This window comes from Dendrobates tinctorius, unplaced genomic scaffold, assembly GCF_039654945.1.
Source record: "Dendrobates tinctorius isolate UK_male_01 unplaced genomic scaffold, ASM3965494v1 ptg000250l, whole genome shotgun sequence".
NCBI lineage: Eukaryota > Metazoa > Chordata > Amphibia > Anura > Dendrobatidae > Dendrobates > Dendrobates tinctorius.
In genome coordinates this window covers 11,848,183-11,860,823 of record NW_027361917.1, presented here as the reverse complement: position 1 = coordinate 11,860,823, position 12,641 = coordinate 11,848,183, and the positions used below count along the sequence as shown (strand labels likewise).

Sequence of the window (12,641 nt, the reverse complement as noted above, 5' to 3'; positions counted from 1 at the left end):
AGTGAGCGTCAAAGTGCCCAGGCCTGAAGCTCCTGACCTGTTGAGAGGGGGCGTGGCGAGATCCGGCAGAGAACAGGAAGCGCGAGAAAGCAGTTGGTTCCCGCTGTCAGAGAGTAGAGGCAGGTGTGCGCCGCACTCTCCAGACAGTGCGGAGTCGTGACTCAGCAGAGGAAACACAGGGCTCTGCGGAGTCAGTGAGTGCGCAGAGTGTCGTGCGCACTGCCATACAGTGTGCGGTGCTTGCATTGAGAAGCGAGTGCCAGGTGCTGGACCGTGAGCATTATAAACCCCCCCCCCCACCTTGGTTGGCAGGCGTGTGGCGAAGCACACACCTTGTAGAGATTTCCACGTGGTTACCGATTTCAGCTGCACAAATTGATGGACTAGAGCAAAACCGGAGACCGCCTGTTGCCGCCAGAAGCTTGTTCGGGTGTTGGCGGGTGACGCCTGAAAACTCCATACCGGCCCTTGCTGGCACTACAACCCTCATCGGACTGCATGCGACTGAGGAACATAGGAGTCACGATAAGTTTAATAACCGGAGTGTTGTGTTACATTACAATTCCTTTTGTTAATTATCTGTTGTCTCCCTGCGAAGAGTTTCTCTATTGTTATTAAATTGCATTACTATTAACCCTTGCTCTGCCTTCCCTGCGTTACTGCATCCCAGTACCTGCTTACAGATACAGTAGGGAAAATAAGTATTTGATACACTGCCGACTTTGCAAGTTTTCCCAACTTTAAAGAATTGAGGTCTGTAATTTTTATCGTAGGTACACTTCAACTGAGCGAGACAGAATCTAAAAATAAGTTGTATGTGGTAATTTCCTGATGAAGTCATTTGGACTTTGAAACGTGTTGATTAAACCACTGTTTCATTTTTTAACACGTCTGGACCTGCATTTTTTTCAGCAGCGCGGATTATATCCACAGAACTCCTTAGAGTTTAAAAATAAAAAAAACCTAGAAAATCACATTATATGACTTTACATAATTAATTTGCATTTCATTGCATGAAATAAGTATTTCATACAATAGGGAAACAACGTAATATTTGGTACATAAACCTTTGTTTGCAATTACAGAGGTCAGGTGTTTCCTATAGTTCTGACCAAGTTTGCACACTGCAGCAGGGATTTTGGCCCACTCCTTCATACAGATCTCTAGATCTTTCAGGTTTCGGGGCCGTCTCTGGGCAACATTGAGTTTCTGCTCCCTGCAAAGATTTTTGTATTGGGTTCAGGCATGGTAACTGTCTAGGCCACTCCAGGAACTTGAAATGCTTCTTACTCCTTAGTTGCCCTGGCTGTGTGCTTCGGGTCATTGTCATGCTGGAATACCCAGCCCCGACCCTTCTTCAATGCTCTTTAATGAGGTAAGGAAGTTATTGGCCAAAATCTCGCAATAGATGACCCCCATCCATCCTTCCTTCAATACAATACAGTCGTCCTGTCCTCTTTATAGAAAAGCACCCTCAAAGTACGATGTTTCCTCCACCATGCTTCATGGTTGGGCCGGTGTTCTTGGGGTTGTACTCCTCCTTATTTTTCCTCCAAACACGGCAAGTGGAGTTGATACCAAAAAGTTCTATTTTGGTCTCACCTGACCACATGACTTCTCCCATGCCTTCTCTGGATCATCCAGATCATCACTGGCGATCTTCAAACAGGCCTGAACATGTGCTGATGTGAGCAGGGATACCTGCAGGATTTTAATCCATGATGGCGTAGTGTTGCTAGTGGTAATGTTTGAGACTGGTCCCAGATCTCTTCAGGTCACTGATCAGGTACTCCTGTGTAGTTTTGGGTTGATTCCTGACCTTTTTCAGAATCGTCCTTGCCCCACGAGGTGAGATTCTGCATGGAGCCCCAGACTGAGGAAGATTGACAGTCATCTCATGTTTCTTCCATTTTCTAATAATTATCCTGTAGCCCATCCCAGCCATGTCTGCAGGTCTACAATTTTGTCCCTGGTATCCTTAGATAGCTCTTTGGTCTTGTTGGAGTGTGATTGAGTGTGAGGTCAGGTGTCTTTTATACAGGCAACAAGTTGAAACTGGTGTAATGAGTACAGAGTAAGAGGGCTTCTTAAAGAAAAAACAACAGTCTATGAGAGCCAGAATTGCTGTTTGATAGGTGATCAAATACTTATTTCATGCAATCAAATGCATTTTAATTATTTACAAATCTTCCAATGTGATCTTCTAGATTTTGTTTTTTTTTAGATTGTCTTACAGTTGAAGTGTACCTATGATGAAAATTATAGATCTTTCATTCTTTGTAGATGGGGGGAAAACGTGTAAAATCAGCAGTGTATCAAATACTTATTTTCCCCACTGTATGTTGGTATAAGTACAATGCTTAGGTGTGCATTCACACTCTGGCCATTGGAGGAACTTTCCGCAGCCCTTTTATTATCATTGGGGTGGTCAGACCATACACCATCACATATCACAGTGGTATCAGGTTAGCTGTATGCAATCATTTTAGGAGATGGGCAAATCCTTTTGAAATGTGAGGTGTGTTTTTTTTTTTTTTTTTTCCTATTTCGATCACATTCTGTAAGCCCCCCTTGCCACCACGTGAGCTCATTCATTTGGGTCCTTGTACTAATATTATACCTGTACACTGGACACTCTGCTCATTCGTAGGTCTGGATCAACAAACTGTACTGAGGATAGGTAGAAGCTTGCAGATTGAGAGAGTGGAAAATCCTTGTATTTACGGTATGTACTCGTAATAGTAGTTGAGGACATTTTTCTGCATAAATCTTTAATTTGATGTTTTGGCATATCCCAGCTTGCATTCATATTGGCAGAGAAAAGAATATTTTTAAATCTCAGAGAACCCCCACTTATTCTCTTTAAAGTAGCATGTTATTAAGTTTGTGGTTTTTCTGGTTCTTTGCTATATCAATTTTGGGCATTGCGCTCCAAAAATTTTGCTGACAAAGCGCATAGAATGTAAAAATTCTCTTGAAATAGAAATTGAATTACAGAGAAAACATTCGCATTTCTTCAGTTCTCTGCAATATGTAAAGCTATACAGCTCGTCAAGCATGATGTGCAATAACAAGAATTCTATCCGTATTTTCATAGCAACTCTGTCGCAACCATGCCAGCTTCATTATAACTTTTAATGCCCTTTTAGGCCTTTAGAAGAAAGCTTTTTTATTTTTTTTTTATTATTAATTGCAGGATGAGTTGAATTTGTCAGTGGCAGGATTTACAGCAGAGCATGTTTTTATGGGACAAATTTCAGTTTTCACTAGCATTTGTCTAATGTACAAACCACTAATTGGTCACTTTAACCCCTTAACCCCCTGGCCATTTTCCGTTTTTGAGTCTCCATTATTTGCTCCCCATATTCCCAGAGCCATAACTTTTTTTTTTCATTTTTCAGTCAATATGGCCATGTGAGGGCTTGTTTTTTTGTGGGACAAGTTGTACTTTTGAGCGACACCATTGGTTTTGACATATCGTGTACTGGAAATGGGAAAAAATTGCAAAAAAAAGTGCAATTCCACGGTTGTGTTTTTTTTTTTTTCTTATCATGTTCACTAAATGCTAAAACTGACCTGCCATTATGATTCTCCAGGTCATTACGAGTTCACAGACACCAAACATGAACATGCACATAAACGCATGTTCACATTGGCCATAAAGCAAACAAAATCTAAGACAAAATTAGAAAAACCCTGCTGTAATTATATAAATAAAAAGCAAAAGTGCATTTAAATAATTCAGAGTTCTTAGTAATACTGTATTTGATGAAAGAACTCTGAATTAGTTAAATGCACTTTTGCTTATTTAATTACTGCAGGGTTTTTCTCATTTTGTCTTTTGTAGGTTTTGTATACTTTTTCAAACTATAACTAGGTCCATCAAGCTCAACTTTTCTGCAACAATTATAAATTACGGTATTTTCCTTTTTTCATTGACGTTTTAGAGAGAAACTGATCAAATTATGTTCATCTATGGGGCTCGTGCAGATGACCGTTTTAATCGGACTAGTACTATTCGTGGTTTTGACAGCGCTCATACGTACATGATCTTATGGGGCTGTGCACATGTCCACTTTGTTCCATGGACCGATGGTAAAAAAAAAACTGCAGCATGCATGACTTGCCTCCTAGAATTGCACTCGCCCAGTCGTGTCTGTGGAAATCATCGGACTGCAATCGGATAAGATTGAATTTTTACAAATGGACGGAATAGAGATGGAGATTTTTTTTTTTTTTTTTTTTTAATTCTCTACATCTGAGATAAGTGGATCCCACTCTGATCAAACTCTGATCAGAGTGTGATCAGCATAATCAGACTGATTTATCGGTCGTCCATGACAGCACCACCTGAGAGAGGGGATCCGCCCTTCAGGAACAGGAAACCTACAGATACAAAAGGGCGGCACCTCTCCCACGCATCAGTTGGTTTCCTTAGAGGACGGGACTTCCTTCAGATCGTCCATCATGGAGTCGCCGAGGGATTCCCAGGCCGGCTGACCGACCCAGGTAGCGAGGGGGTCTCCTACCTCGGTCAAGCTCGGGTCCCTGGAAGCGCCACGGTGGGGCCGGGTAGGTCTCCATGATGGTGGTGAGAGCAGGTGGAGCCAGGGGTCCGGTGGACAGCCGCCTCCATGTTGCCGCACCAGGAGGTATGTATGTCCCGGGCCCCTCCTGGTGCGCTCTCCCCGTGGTCCGCTCTCCCCTCTTCCGGCCGGGCCGGCAGTGGCGCCCGGTCGGCGCGCGTGGGGGCTGTGGCCTGGCCTGAGCCGGGGGCGCCGTGCCGGCTCCTTCTGCGCGTCCCCGCAGGCCTCAGACGGGCGGCGGAGGGGGCGGGGCCGGGGACGCCGAAACCGGAAGTCGGGTGCCTGCCGGCTTCCGGCGCACGCCGCGTGTGCACGGCGATGCTGGGCGGCGCGCGGTGGCCGGGGGGGGGGAGGATGACCGGAGCTTGCGGGGGGTCCCGGGTGGGAGGTGCGCGCCAGAGCCCTGCTGATCCGGACAAGGAGGCCTTAAAAGGCAGGAGGTGACGCTGCTGGGGTGCTTCTGAAGGCCAGCGATGGATACGACAGAAGCCCCCATAGAGCAGCTGGACGAGGTGCAGGAGCACCCACAGAAACAGGCCACAGTGAAACCACATGCGAGTGGCCAGCAATAGAAACAGAAACGTCCGCGCGAACAGAGCCACAGAAGTTCCTCCAGGACAAAGGACCCTCCTGCCTCCCTCCGTGATCCGGTACCTGCCTCATCTGCATGGGTAAGAGATCTCCGTGAATGTACCCTGATGCAGTGTTCCCTTATGTTTTTTTCGCAGGGGAGGAAAGCTACGGGAAAACAGAAGCACAGGGAATGTGCCCTCTGTAGTTGCCCCTTGCCGGACGGCCACCCTAAAAAGTTGTGTCAGCCATGCGTGAGACAAACGGTAGCGGAAGAAACGCCGGACTTCACCACGAGCCTGAGGGACATAATCAGGACAGAGATAAAGGCCCTATCTAAAAAGGACTCCTCTAGGGGAAGAGAATGTAGTTTCTCAGGTTCAGAGTCCTCGACCGCCCTAAGGATCGATGACTCTTCAGATTCCCCGGCCTCCACTTCATCTTCTTCGGAGGAAGACTCAAGTCGATTCTGCTTCCCCTTAGACCAGATGGATAAGCTAGTTAAAGCAATAAGGTCCACCATGGGGGTAGCAGACACAAAACCGGAACTTTCAGCTCAGGACGTGATGTTCGGGGGTCTAGATCCCAGGAAGCGGAAGGCCTTTCCATTAAATAAGGTCCAGAGCCTAATAGATAGGGAATGGAAGAGACCTGAAAAAAGAGGCTCCTTACCTCCGGCCTTCAAGCGGAGGTACCCGTTTGACGACCCAGTGGTAGACAGATGGGATAAAGCCCCTAAACTGGATGCGGCAGTAGCCAAAGCCTCCAAAAAATCCTCCATTCCCTTCGACGACATGGCCTCCTTAAAAGACCCGCTAGATAAGAAAGCAGACTCCTTTTTGAAAGGAACTTGGGAGATGTCAGCAGGTGCTCTAAGACCAGCGATAGCGGCCACATGTACGGCCAGATCCATGATGGTCTGGCTAGACCAATTGGATTCCCAACTAAAGGAAGGAGTCTCAAGAGCTTCTATCCGAAAAACGCTGCCAATCATCCAAAGTGCTGCAGCTTTTTTAGCGGATGCTTCAGCGGACTCTGCGAGGATGGCAGCCAGAACTGCGAGTTTATCTAACGCAGCTCGAAGGGCCCTTTGGTTAAAATGCTGCTGGCCGGGAGATATCCAGGCCAGATCACGACTCTGCTCCATTCCATGTGAGGGTGAATATCTGTTTGGGCCAGTCTTGGATGAACTCCTAGAGAAAGCCGGGGATGATAAAAAGAAGTTCCCCAGTCTACCGAATCCTTCTTACAGACGTCCCTTTACCAGGAAAAGCTATTTCCATAGAAGGCCGTCCAGAGATCAGGGCAGATGGGAGGACAAAAGAAGGAGAGGTACAGGTTTCATGTTCGGAGGAGGGGGGCGTCAAGAAGGTCCAGCACGTGACACTAAAAAACCGCCCCAATGACTAGTTGCCCCGGTAGGGGGGGAGACTAGCTGCCTTCTACCCAGCCTGGTCCTTGATTTCCAATAGTAAATGGATACTGGGGGAGATAGCTGCGGGTCTATGCCTAGAATTCGCCCGGGTCCCCCAAGATCGATTTAAAGTCACCCCGCTCAGGTCTTCCACACCAGAACAAGCTGCCCTGGAGGCCGAGGTGCATGATCTCTGCCATAAGAGGGTCCTAACGGTGGTCCCAGAGGGAGAAACGGGGAAAGGGTTTTACTCCCCCCTGTTCCTGGTCCGCAAACCAGACGGGTCCTTCAGGACTATAATAAACCTTAAATCCCTCAATGAGTTCCTGGTCATACGCCCGTTTAAGATGGAGACAATTAAATCAACAATAAAATTACTGTTTCAAAACTGTTTTATGGTGGTGTTAGATTTAAAAGACGCTTACTACCATATTCCCATTCATGCAGCTCATCAGCGGTTTCTCAGAGTGGCGGTTCAGCTGGATGGGTCAATCCAACATTTCCAACATGCGGCCCTCCCCTTTGGGGTGGCAGTCGCTCCCCGTGTGTTTACCAAAGTAGTAGCGGAAGTTATGGCCCATCTACGTGAATCGGACATTCTGGTGATCCCCTACTTAGATGACTTCCTGATCGTAGGGAAAACAGCAGAACATTGTCTGGAACAACTACAAAGGGCAATGTCTGCCCTAGAGGGGTTAGGATGGCTGCTTAACATTAAAAAGTCTCGGTTACAGCCGGTGAGAGTCCAACAATTCTTGGGCCTGATCCTAGACTCTGAGAAACAGGAATGCCGTCTGCTCCCGGAGAAGCTTGTTCGCCTACACTATCAGGTCCTGAACGCTTCCAATAACCCTACCATGTCCCTCAGGAAAGCCAGGGCCTATGGGAGCATCATCAGATAGAAATGTCATCTAATCTGAAAGAGTTGACAGCGGTAGAGCAGGCAGCTAAAGAGCTACTTATGTATCTACAGGGCCATCATGTGCGAGTGTTCTCCGACAATCAGGTCACCGTGGCTTATATCAACCACCAAGGCGGGACTCGTTCCAAACCCCTGATGAATGTGGCAGAGCGGCTATTCCAGCTAGCAGAGCAGCATTTTCAATCTTTAACAGCTCTACATATAAAAGGGAAGGAAAATATCACAGCAGATTTCCTGAGCCGCAATCCACTAAAACAAGGAGAATGGTCCCTAAACACCTCCATCTTCGACCTAATTGTACAAAAATGGGGACAACCAGAGGTAGACCTCTTCGCTACCAGGGAAAACAGAAAATTAAAACAATTTTGCTCCCTAAATCCCAGAGAAAACCCCCTGGCGGTAGATGCCTTTCTGGTAAAGTGGGACTTCAGGCTAGCCTATGCCTTCCCTCCCCTATCGCTACTGCCCCTGGTGATGAAGAAAATCAGGAGAGACAGAGCAAGGGTGATAGTTATCGCTCCATTTTGGCCCAGGAGGGCTTGGTTTTCTTGCCTCAGGACCATGTCGGTGTCCGACCCTTGGGTCCTTCCGGACATTCCGGATCTCCTATCCCAGGGCCCAGTGTTGCATCCTCAGGTGGCTGGCCTACATCTGACGGCGTGGAGTTTGAACGGACACTGCTGAGAGAAAAAGGCTTCTCCCCAGGCCTGATTAACACCCTACTTAAAAGTAGGAAAGTCATCACCACCAAAATCTATGTCAGAATTTGGAAAAAATTCCTGCAGAACTCTGGAGTGGTCGCTGGCACCTCAGCACCTGTAAACCATATCTTAGAGTTTCTTCAGAAAGGTCTGGATATGGGGCTCTCCACTAGTACCCTTAAAGTACAAGTATCAGCCTTGGGGGCCCTCTTTAGCTGCAACATCACGGGTAATTACTGGATCAGTAGATTCATTAAGGCAGCAGGTCGATCCAGGCCAATAGCGATAGATAGATTCATGCCGTGGGACTTAACCTAGTCCTCACGGCTATGACAGAAGCCCCATTCGAACCTATCTCATCAGCTTCCATAAAGAACCTGTCCCTCAAAGTAGCCTTCCTGGTAGCCCTAACCTCAGCTCGTAGGGTAAGCGACATCCAGGCATTATCTAGACGTCCTCCTTATATACAGTTCAAGGACGATAGGGTAATACTCAGACCCGATCCGGCGTATTTACCTAAGGTAGTTTCCAGTTTTCATAGGACACAGGAGATAGTCCTTCCATCTTTCCTCCCTAACCCAGCTAATGAGAAGGAAGAGAAACTTCACACCTTGGATGTTAGAAAATGCCTCAAAGAATATCTGGCAGTTACAGATCCCTGGAAGAAAGATAATGCCCTGTTTGTCTCTTATCAAGGCCCTAGGAAAGGTTGTAGAGCGTCAAAAAGTACACTAGCCAGGTGGGTTAGAGAAGCGATCTTAATAGCATACACCTCAAAAGGCAGGTCGCCACCCCGGAAGCTGAGGGCGCATTCCACCAGAGTCATGGCAACCTCGTGGGCCGAAAGATCAGAAGTGTCCATTGACCAGATATGTAAGGTGGCTACTTGGTCCTCTCCGAGCACCTTTTATAGTCATTATAGGCTAGACTTGGGTGCTTCCACAGACCTCTCTTTTGGTATAAGGGTACTGCAGGCTGTAGTCCCTCCCTAAATAGTTTCTCTCTGTAATTCTCTCAGGTGGTGCTGTCATGGACGACCGATAAAGTCTTAGTTACTCACCGGTTAACGGTGTTTTTCGGAGTCCATGACAGCACCCGTATATTCCCTCCCTTTAGTTTAAATTTGGGTGTGCACTTCTTCCTCTTGTATGTACACTGGTAAGGAATAGTTGTGTAAAAGTACTGTATATAAATTTTGCCATTAACCATTGTGGTCCTCTTGTGCTCTGTAATCCAACTGATGCGTGGGAGAGGTGCCGCCCTTTTGTATCTGTAGGTTTCCTGTTCCTGAAGGGCGGATCCCCTCTCTCAGGTGGTGCTGTCATGGACTCCGAAAAACACCGTTAACCGGTGAGTAACTAAGACTTTTTCTCAGATGGCAAACATATCGTAGAATCACAATGTTAGAGTTGGAAGGGACCTCAATGGACTTCGTGTCCAACCTCCTGCTCAATGCAGCAATGCAAGATTCACTAAATCCTCCCATACAGATGTCTGTCCAGCCTCTGTTTGAAGACTTCCATTGAAGGAGAAAATAGCCACCTCTCGTAGCATCCCATTTCACTCATTAATCACCCTCACTGTCAAAGTTTTTTTTCTAATCTGTATCTTCTCCCTTTCAGCTTCATCCCATTGCTTCTTGTGTTTCAATGTACAAATGAGAATAAGGATGATCCCTCTACACTGTGACATCCCTTCAGATATTTGTAGTCAGCTATTAAGTCTCCTATTGGCCTTCTTTTTTGAAAATGTATTTTTTAAAATATGGTGCCCAGAATTGGACACAGTATTCCCGATGAGGTCTGACCAAGGAGGAGTAGAGGGGGATAATTAATTCACGTTATCTATACTCTATACTTCTCTTAATACTCGTACATTCTAGAATTGTATTTGCATTTTTTGCTGCTGCATCACACTGTTGCCTCCTGTGCAGTCTGTGATCTAGTAGTGTACCCAAGTCTTTTTCACACGTGCTGTTGCTTAGATATATTCATTCAATTCTGTAGCGTTAATTTTCTTTTTTTCTTGCCCATATGTAGAATCTTGCATTTCTCCATCTTAAGGCCCTGTCACACACAGTGAGATCGCTAGCGAGATCGCTGTTTTTGTGACGCCACAGCGATCTCGCCAGCGACACGCATCAGCGACCGGCCCCCACGCCGGGTATTGCTAATCGTGAAGGAACGTCCTGGGCCATTTTTTGATCGTTGGTCTCCCGCTGATCAGCATCGCTGCGTGTGACAGCGAGAGACCAACGATCAGCGATGCTGTACGCTGGTATCCAAGGTAAATAGTGGGTAAAGAGCTGCGCGGCTCTTAGATACCCGCTGTTTACCTTGGATACCAGCTTGCTCGCTGGTCCTGATCGCTGGTGAGTCTGTCTGTGACAGCTCAGCAGCGATCAGCTAACTATGTCCCAGCGATCCCATCCACGTCGGATGGTTGGTGGGATCGCTGGGACATTGAATCGTGTAACGGGGCCTTTACATACCATTCTATTAGTCGCTGCTCATTGTTCAAGCTTATCTAGATCCTTCTGAATTGTTTCTGTCTTCTCTAGTATTAGCTATTTCTCCTAGCTTTGCATCGTCTGCAAATGTGATTAGTTTACCTTCAGTTCCCTTATCTAGATAATTTTCTAAAAATGTTGAGTGACACTTGGGTCAGTACAGAGCCTTGTCTACACCTGCCCTAACCTACTTAGTGTGAGTACCTGTCATCAAGCCATGAAAGCTTTGCTTTTGGGACTATGTATAACTCTTTTCACACAGTATCTTGCCTCATTTAATATGGTCAAAAGTGTTTAAGTATCAAAGCTGCGGCAAAAAAAAAATGCCTCCAGACTGTGAATTATTGTACTTACAGGTGCAAGTAGCTTGTCTCTGCAGGTCAGTCATTGCACACACAAAAAGCTGGTGCCTCAAAACCAGTTCTGTGATCCCAAGAACAATGTGTAAACCCCGTAGACAATCGCTACCCTATTGTAAGTTGTAGGGTATCCAGAGCAATTCCTTTTGTAAGAATATTTTCAGGTAGTAGAGTAGAATCCTTGTAATCGTTATCAATCAATATCTTTTCCAGTATTGCTATGGGATGGACCAGGAAGAAGAAAACAAATATGTGTCCCAGCTTCAAGAGGTTTTCAGCAGCTGTGACACAACGGGCACTGGATACCTGGACAAAGATGAGCTGACAGACCTTTGTCATAAACTCCATCTAGACGCTCAACTCCCTCTTCTTCTGCAAACACTTCTCGGAAATGATCTGCTTGCCAGGGTAAGTCTTCTCTCCATACATACACTAAATAAACCCCTTGAGGATCGGGTCTTTTTTCGATTTTGCACTTTTATTTCCGCCCTTCCTCTTAGAGCTGTGACTTTTATTGAGGGTTTTTTTTTTGTGAAATCGGGGTTTGAAATAAAACAAACTTTTTCAGTGCATTATACAGTCATATGTTAAAGTTTGGGCACCCCTATTAATGTTAACCTTTTTTCTTTATAACAATTTTGGTTTTTGCAACAGCTATTTCAGTTTCATTTATCTAATAACTGATGGACTCAGTTATATTTCTGGATTCAAATGAGGTTTATTGTACTAACAGAAAATGGGCAATCTGCATTTAAACAAAATTTTACCGGTGCAAAAGTATGGACACCTCAACATAAAAGTGACATTAATATTTCGTAGATCCTCCTTTTGCAAAAATAACAGCCTCTAGTCGCTTCCTGTAGCTATTAATGAGTTCCTGGATCCTGGATGAAGGTATTTGTGACCATTTCTGTTTACAAAACAATTCCAGTTCAGTTAAGTCTGAAGGTCGCCGAGCATGGACAGCCCGCTTCAAATCATCCCACAGATGTTCAATGATATTCAGGTCTGGGGACTGGGATGGCCATTCCAGAACATTGTAATTGTTCCTCTGCATGAATGCCTGAGTAGATTTGGAGCAGTGTTTTGGATCATTGTCTTGCTGAAATATCCATCTCCTGCATAACTTCAACTTCGTCACTGATTCTTGCACATTATTGTCAAGAATCTGCTGATACTGAGTTGAATCCATGCGACCCTCAACTTTAACAAGATTCCCGGTGCCAGCATTGGCCACACAGCCCCAAAGCATGATGGAACCTCCACCAAATTTTACTGTGGGTAGCAAGTGTTTTTCTTGGAATGCTGTGTTTTTTAGCCTCCATGCATAACGCCTTTTTGTATGACCAAACAACTCAATCTTTGCTTCATCAGTCCACAGGACCTTCTTCCAAAATGTAACTGGTTTGTCCAAATGTGCTTTTGCATACCTCAGGCGACTCTGTTTGTGGCGTGCTTGCAGAAACGGCTTCTTTCGCATCACTCTCCCATACAGCTTCTCCTTGTGCAAAGTGCGCTGTATTGTTGACTGATGCACAGTGACACCATCTGCAGCAAGATGATGCTGCAGGTCTTTGGAG

The 12,641-nt window shown here is 45.9% G+C and overlaps 1 protein-coding gene across 2 annotated transcripts in view; it reads left to right on the top strand.

Moving 5' to 3' along the window:
- Window positions 1–12,641, top strand: part of NINL (ninein like) — a 232,276-nt gene that overhangs the window by 88,125 nt on the left and 131,510 nt on the right. For both annotated transcript variants that reach the window (XM_073557474.1, XM_073557475.1), the window contains exon 2: window positions 11,275–11,469. In XM_073557474.1, coding sequence (XP_073413575.1) covers window positions 11,287–11,469 — 183 coding nt within the window. In that variant the 5' untranslated portion in view covers window positions 11,275–11,286. The remainder of the gene's footprint in view (window positions 1–11,274; window positions 11,470–12,641) is intronic.